The following is an 8,636-nucleotide window of genomic DNA, read 5'->3' as shown; positions in this document are numbered from 1 at the left end:
CGAAGAGTCATCTACTCCAAGTTTTGAAGCAAGAGTGGGCGAAAATCCCACAATCTAAAATTGACGAGATGATTCTCCAAAGTATCAACGAACTCCTCGAAGCGAAAGGAAGCTCTACTAGATATCAATTAAATTATAAATATATCAATTCATGAGAATATGACTGAAAATTTTCATTTTTTCTGAAAAGGTGGTGTCTATTTACTTGTGACCACGCTGTGTATATTATAAGCATAAAAATGTCAAAATTCATTAATATGTAATTTGATTAAATAAATAAATGAATAATATACAAATATAGAGGGCGCTGCGCGTGTAACATACCTTCTACATCGATATTTCACGTGTCTAGTGTTCCGTAAGCTTTTTCTCAGCTGAAAAGTGTTCCGTGGCCAAAAAGGTTTGGGAAACACTGTTGTAGTGAATTTTGAAATATCTGTACACATTGTACAAACAACAACTAAAAGAACTCCCAAAAGTTCAAATGTTTCCTGTTACTGGCAACTTAGCCAATAGCTTTACAATCAACCTGAGCGTCAAAGTCTTCTATTTTCGATTTGTGACACCGAAATTTATAAGCTCACTTGTGCCCCCCAGTGACACAGCAGTATGTCTGTGGATTTACAACGCTAGAATCCGGGTTTTGATACCCGTGGTGGGTAGAGCACAGATAGCCCTTTGTGTAGCTTCGTGCTTAATTACAAACAAATAAACAAATAAAAAGCTCACTTGTATTAGGCCTAAGATTAGTTAAGCCTTTATTAAGTATACCTATATTCGATAAAGAGATGAATTAACACTGTAACTTGTGTACGTTTCTTGCCTTAGTTAATTATAGCTAAACTTTACCATACTTAATACTATACTCAAGTATAATAATATATATATTTACATACTCTTTTGATTTCATCAGCGCTGCTGGAAAAGGGAAACCTCAAACCCAGGTTGTTAAGTCGCGCCATCTTTCGGCCACTACCCCCTGATGTCACACTACCAAGACTACCATGGCTGTAAGACGTTCGTGGGCCTCCTACTGGATCACGTGGGTAACGACTCTCGTCATGATCCTGAAGTTTATACCATCGGGGTTGCTCGTCCAATATTTCATCTAAAATATTTCTTAATATTTAGAACTTTTAAGTAGTGAACTAAATTAATAACGATAATTTTATCTAAAAACATGATACATGAAACTTCATAACATAATAATGTATGTTAATTGTAATAAAATAAGAAACAATAATGATAAATTGCCATGGAAACTAATCCACTGTTGTTTTTGTAAAAGAAGGAATATTAAAATGTGTATAACACGATGCGGTCCGAGTTCCACCATTAAGCCTGTTCAAGATAAATTTATATTAACATAATGACATATTCGTATGATTTAAATGCCTAAGGCCGGCGACATATTCGAAAACCAGTAGACCTAACATGTTTTTATAAAAACGAATCAATTGCAGACGTTTTTCAAACTTTGTACTGTTACGACAGTGGAAGTCACGTGACCCTGGTAACACGTGATGAGTTTCTAGAAGGATCGGGGGAACATCACGAATAATCCAGTATTTGCTAGACGCCCTCTATTCCTGTATATGAGCGCGCTAGATAAAGTGAGACAATTAATCGGAACTGGAATAGCAGACAGAGAGATTGAAGATATAGACAGATAGACGAGTCAAGCTGTAAGTAAAGTGTGTAAATCATTGTGAATTATATCGTGTGTTTAAGTTAAAGTGACTGTGGAAATTAAGTGTATTGCAAAGTTGTATTGAGAAAGAATAAACTATTTTATTTTAAGAAAGAACTTGTATAGCTGAAGTTCTTCGGAAAGAATTTTTACGGGTCATTAACAAACGAACACAGAGGCGTAACAGTATTTAATGCTTGGAAATACAATTTAGACATTATTAAAATAAGTTCGAATTTGGAGATATACGAAAATAGCATTTCAGATCTTTTGTTCCCCTTCGAAAAAAAAATCAACAATATCTACTGTAGTTGTTTTTTTTAATATATTTATATGGCAGATCATGGAAATTATACAAAACAATTTATTTTAATACTGTTACGTCTCTGGCCGTTTGTTAATTTCCCGTAAAATTTTTTTCCGAGAAACTTCGGCGATACAAGTACTTTCTTAACTAAAACTAGTTTATTCTTTCTCGTTACAACGCTTGTAATACACTTAATTTCCACAGTCAATTTAACTTAAACACGCGCTATAATTCACAACGATTCACGCACTTTACTTACGGTCACTACTGCTCGTTTGACTTAATTGTCTGTCTCTATATCTCTCTCTATCTGCAATTATTATCTCCGTTTTATTTGCCGGACTTATATACTAAAAAAGAGGGCGTCTAGCAAACACTGGGACATTCGTGAGGTTCACCGATCCTTCTAGAATCTCATCGCGTGTTACCAGCGTCACGTGACTTCCACTGTCGTAACAATACTATCAATTTATTGGCATTTATTAATTAAACTAGTGTTCAGATCTCAGTGAGTAATATAAAGAAAATACGCTGATTTTGTTTTTGTACTCTGTGTATAAAATAGTAACACACATATATATATATATATTAACTAGTGAGAATAAAAAAACTAAAAAGAAAAAAAGATAAAATACAGGTTGTAAAACATATAATAAAGCTTCTTAGGGTTAACCTGACAAGTCCAAAATGATTTCTCCCAGAAACTCGTTTGGCCGGTAGATGTCGTAATTCCAAACGCTGATTTCTAAAAACTTATTAGGCAGATCTTCTGACGGAATATTCGGGTACACCAACGTCTGTTTCCACTCTGGACTGCTGCATCTGGAGAAGTAGCGAGTTCGCCTCTGGTTTTCCATGCTACAAAGGTCAGCAACTTGATCGTTATTAAGGTAAACACAATAATTATGATATTCCTGAATAACAACTTAAACATGCCTTGTTTGTTTGTTTTTTCAATCAATTTTTTGTTTTGAAAATTGTTATTGTTCCTGTCTTTTAATTTATACAGATGTATTTGCCTAAATTAGTTATGTAAGTTTTCATTGTACACACTCACACATTCATACACGAAGCTATGTAAATAAACATTTTCAAACTAACAGTTATGGAGAGTTGTAAGGAACTTAAAGAAAATGAGGCTTAGTTAAAGATGGAAGAAAATTAAACATTGTGAAAGAAAACACACTTAGCTAGGACTAGCATATCACCCCATGTTATCAGCAATTCATTTTCCAAATTTCACTAGTTAATCTAATACTATTGGTGCGTCAGCGAGGTCACGTGACTAGTGTCACGCCACGTTTCTAGAACTATCCTGTTCCTTCGGGAGTGCTCTAGCATTTGCTAGATTGGGGGTGGCTGGTATATATAAGATGGTCACGTCGTGACGTGACAATGTGTGTGTAGGTAATGAGTAATTGAACTGCAGTCAGAGAGAGACGTATTGTTGAAGTAGAGCTCGTGAGACGTGAACTATAGTTTGTTATAGCGCGACTGTTGAAGTTGAGTGTATCGTAAAGTTGTATTCGGAAAGAATAAACCAGTTTTATTTAAGAAAGGACTTGTGTCGCTAATGTTTCGTCGGAATGAATTTACGGAAAATCAATTAACGAACGGAGACGTAACACTATCATAGTATCAAAACCAGTTGAAGAAAAACACTAACCCTAATAATCTTAGTGTAATTCTTATTTTAACTTATGTAGTAACTACTTACCACCTGATGGGGAGGAGATAGCACTTAACAAAAGGGTCGGGAAGGCCGCTGTTGTCTCTAGCTGTCACCAGGTTGCGTGCTCGGACTATTGTTATGTACAGAATGCTTGCTTTGGAGTCGTAGCATATTTGAAGCTGAAAACAACACATATAATATTGTAATCGTACGTTTTCTAAGATAAAACAAACATGACGATCACGTATGAACGACCTGCTTATCTGAGTAATAAATAGTTTTAATCTGACTTTCTATAGCACAGGTTTTTGTTTTTAGAAAGACCAACCACAATTGTAGAGAACAAGAATTTTAGCCTTGTCTTTATAGGTAGAATGAATGTAGAGAATACCAAAAGTTTCTAACACATGACAAAATAACGTTTTTTATATAGCAGTCTTTGATTCTGTTGGTTTGAGTTCAGTCTTTTTATTTTCAATCCAACTCAATTTTATTCGTATAATATATAATACAATATGTTCTAAATAAGTTAATTTTTTAACTATAATCAATCCAGTGTATGCAAATGTGACACGAAAAATAAAATGTTTGTATAAAGCGCATTTTCTCTAGTAAGAAATAAGTATTAATAATTTAAAAGTGAAAATAAATACATTAATAAATATATAAAAAAATGATAATTGTTATTAGTAACTAACTCACAATAATATTGTGTTATTTTTATTTTTCAATTAACTATAAAAATAGCTAAGCAAATTATAAAATCAAAAGATAGTTTTGAAACAAACATTAATTTTTAAAAGAGTTCTTTCATATTATTTGATCTTGTATTCCAAATGTTTACCCCTAAACAAATTTGTGAACACTGACCTACTGATTTTTTTAAAAAAAGTGGTATCTGTAAATTATAATTAATTCTTATATTATGACAATGGATGTCCTTGTTATTTTTAGAAAAAGGGTTTGGAAACTGGGTATATTAATTAATTCAAATTTTATCCCAAATATAGAACTACCCACTAAATAATTATTTATTTGTATAAATATTTAATATTGAGTATTTATGAAATAATCTTAATCTAATAATCCAAACAGTGGATATAGTTAACTTAAATTGTTCATAACGCACAACGGTTAGGTCGTAGGCCCTTTATCACTTTGAAATTTATCATGACGATTGTCTTGATCAAAAACCAACTATGTCAAAACTTGAACTAGCGCCAGGGGTTAAGTGGATGTGGTAGAGGGTTCCTCAAATTCATTTGCTTCCCAGTTCTTACTCCTATTTGTTTTATACCAAAACCTAAATTATGATGTTTCTTTCGTATTAAAAGTCATAATAATTCCACATTTGTTGTAAGTTGAAAACTAGTAAGGTCACAGAAAGACCTCAGAAAGACGATATTTTTAGAAGTCTGTATTTAGTGGCGTGATTTTCTTTGAAGATCATAAAACCATCGACTTTTTTGGTATATACAGAGAAATGTAAAGTAATATGTGGACCTGGATTTCTCCCTCCACTAGAGATGCTTCTGTGACAGGGATTAGACGTAAAAAATCCGGGATTTATCCGATTTTGGTGAGACTTATAAAGAAGGTATGACGATTATAATTTACAATTTCCAAATCAGACAAGAATTGACCGAGTTATGACTGGTAATAACATCAGCCTTCTTCTTCTTCTTCGCCCGTCGTTTCATCTGTTTTACAGGTCAGAGTTCAATATATTTTCAGCAGATAACTCCAAGCCCTGCTGACCGTGAATGGAACTTTTCTACTCTTCGGCATGTCATCATCAGTCATCAGTATTCTCTTGAGAACCTGCATGTGTAAGGTTCCGAGATGTTGGACTTGTAATCTGTGTAGCTTCTGTGGATGATCACAGTAAAAGATGTTGTGGCGGCACTCTAAAATAGGTTTAATGCTGACTAGAACAGTAGTGATAGTAGTAGTAGTAGCCTTCCGCTAGACCATAAGATCAAAAAAGGGTCTCTAACTTCAAACAGACAATGAAGAAAGGTCACATAATTTGACTTGACAAAAAGAGAGAAACGAGATAATCAATTAGTGTGTGTGAACGTTGCTGGTAAGGTGGTGTGGCCACTCCACACCTTATCTCTTGGACTGCTCATGACTCCAGACTGAAAGACGTTACCACAATATGGATTGCATGTTTGAATAGGGCAGATTCCAAACATTCCAATGGTGTATGTAACATCTCCAAGAAACAATTGCTGGAATTTCTTATTCCTTGCCCTTCCGCCTCTGGTTGAGGAAGAGATCCTATGAAGCCCCCAGTGGCTCAGTAGTAACTCTGTAGGTTTATAACATTTACAACCAGTTCAATACTCGTGGTTAGCACATTATGTACATTAACAAACAAACAAAAGATATCGTGTTAGTAACAAAGTTCTTACCTAGAGATGAATCTTACAGCTTGTTATCTTCCAAGAAAACACTTTGACCTATAACCTTCTAAGGGACAATTGGATCTGTGAACTTTTGAGGGATACTTAGATCCATGACTTTTTAAAGCACATACTTTGTTTTCTGACTGACCTACTAAGGAATACTTTGTTATGCGACTTTCTAAAGGACATACTTTGACTTTTGACCTTCTAAGAAATACTTTGACCTGCAACCTTCTGTGAGAAATATTTTGATATTGGAACTTCTATGGGATAAAGGTCAATGAATTAAATGGACAGGTAAAGTTTGGTTAATTAGTATAGTGAGCATTAAACAAATTTTTTTTAATTTTCAAAAATTCATTTCAGCGACATTTAGATTGCTCCTAAGTTAAATCTTTAACCAAACGATTGAGAACATAAATTTGTGAATGTAGCTATAACACATTAAGTATGAAATTGCATGAAATTATTATATGTACAACTAATTCCAACAAGCAAAATGCATAGACAAAAAAAAAGCACTATTTTAGTATTAACACTGAGTACTCACTCACCTGAATTTCGCCGGTGATTTGATCTGCTCGAAACTTGTACTATAATGAAAAAAATTCTGTGTGTCAGTAATTCTATTCCCGGCAATCTTGTCGTATCTAATAAATTAGCCAGCAAAGAATCCGCACATTTTAACTGGAGGTATATAAACCAATAGAAACACTAACGACACAGACCAACAAGGTAAGAATCTGTTTTACGGTTAACAATATACTGAACAAATAGCTTTTTTTTGTTAAAGACTGTGACACTGGTACCGTGGGCAGAAGGTACAACGTAATGGCACAATTGCATAAAATATCTAATTTAAGCAAAATAGTTTGTATCCTTTTTGTATTGCCATCATTCCAACATTTGATTCTGCCCACAGTAATTACCAAAGTCTTTCTTACCTTGTTGCTCTCACTAAGGCTGGTGGACTTAGGATTGGGATATTGGGAACTGGTCCAGATGGGAGTGGGATGATGGTTGCAAGCAGAGTTGGTTGAATTTCCAAGTCGTGGATTAGAGGGTGGCGTTCTTTCTGGGGCACACTGTAGTTGGGAAGTTAACAGGCATGGTTCATAGCCCTCTGATCCAGGACGGGTGCTACAGTTGGAGCTAGCAACGTCTACAGGGGAGGAGGGGAATGACCATAAAATCAGTTTCTATACCTCGACGTGTAATGAGAGGAAACATCTATTTTGAGTTGTCTTTTTTTTTTCTCTCTAATATTTATTTTACGCAAAAAATCAAGTTAGCTGAGCAGGCCATAATAAATTAGTGATAGTTAAATTTCAGAGGTGGCGAAATTAATAGCATTTATTTGGAGGTGGCGAAATTGGAAAAGAAACAAAAAACATTTAACCTATTCCTATTTTCAGTTTTAATTCTTTAGCGGTTCGTAACAAAACACGATCAAAAGTCTCGTAATTATTTGTTTATTGTTAATTCATTTTATACTGGAACAGGAAAGAAGTTGAAATTGGACAACAATGAATACGGGCATGTCACAAACTTATTATTGCCTCTTCATCTTCTTGTGTAAGAAACGTAGCTCCCTCTACTGGTGCGATATCAGTGAAAAATGAGGCAGAATTATTTTTGTTTTTGAAATTACCGTGTACAAACTTTATTTTCTTCGGTAGCTGAATCTAAACTTGAAATGTCAATTATTTTGTTAAATTGACTTTCATGAATTGGTTCGTTCACAACTAAATAACGAAAGCACAAAGCAACGTTTCTAATTGGTATTAACCCTAATCAAAGAAAACAAAACATTTTAATATCTACCAGTTAAACATTGAAATAAAATATTCCATGAATACATAGATGCTAGTAGTGAGATTTGCATAAAAAATAAGGAAGCATTTAATAATTTTGTAAACATTTTTGGGGACGGGCTTTATCATTACAGTTTTTTATGACAAACAAATTAATACTCATCGCTCAAATAACATAAAGAAAACTGGTTGAAATATTAAGATTCTATGAAGCAGATTCTTAAAACTGGTGCGATGATACTATTCCAAAATTTGGTTATCCATAAAACGTTAAAACGATTTCTCTCCTAAATACAAGGTAAAGGTTAAACAATAACAACAACGATATCCCTCTCCTCCCTACAAATTGCTCTGAATGTTCAAATAATTGCCAGCGTTTTAGGTTTATGTTAGTAATTTGTTCATCATCGACCAAAGTATTTAAATATTGCTGGGTAGTTATTCTGGAAGTTTTTTCTTGTGCTAAATGTATTTTAATCGTGCTTCACAAATCTGAAAATGACTTATTTTAAACTAAATTTCTTTTTAAATTAACTCGTAACTTGTTTTTCAAATAAACATTCACAGAAGATGACGCTGCAATAAATTTTATATTGTAATGCTTAAGCTTATTGAATGTTTCCTTATAAATGGTATCTCGGAGGGAAGGTGTTCTACCAACCAGCTAATATAATGGGGACTCTCATAAGCAAGGCCCGGCATGGCTACACCAAACATGCTCGCCCTTTCAGCCGTGGGGGCG

General features: G+C 34.1%; 1 protein-coding gene across 1 annotated transcript in view; it reads right to left on the bottom strand.

The window, feature by feature from the left end:
• Nucleotides 1–8,636, bottom strand: part of LOC106476572 (rabphilin-3A-like) — a 13,941-nt gene that overhangs the window by 2,036 nt on the left and 3,269 nt on the right. Inside the window, exons 2-6 of the mRNA XM_013937216.2 lie at nt 7,025–7,242; nt 6,635–6,673; nt 3,715–3,848; nt 2,671–2,855; nt 897–1,108 (exon numbers count right to left, since the gene is read on the bottom strand). Of these exons, the coding sequence (XP_013792670.2) occupies nt 897–1,108; nt 2,671–2,855; nt 3,715–3,848; nt 6,635–6,673; nt 7,025–7,242 (788 nt within the window). The remainder of the gene's footprint in view (nt 1–896; nt 1,109–2,670; nt 2,856–3,714; nt 3,849–6,634; nt 6,674–7,024; nt 7,243–8,636) is intronic.

This window comes from Limulus polyphemus, unplaced genomic scaffold (assembly GCF_000517525.1).
Source record: "Limulus polyphemus unplaced genomic scaffold, Limulus_polyphemus-2.1.2 Scaffold10921, whole genome shotgun sequence".
Taxonomy (NCBI): domain Eukaryota; kingdom Metazoa; phylum Arthropoda; class Merostomata; order Xiphosura; family Limulidae; genus Limulus; species Limulus polyphemus.
Note: the sequence above shows the minus strand (reverse complement) of the source record. Positions and strands in the feature narration are given on the sequence as shown.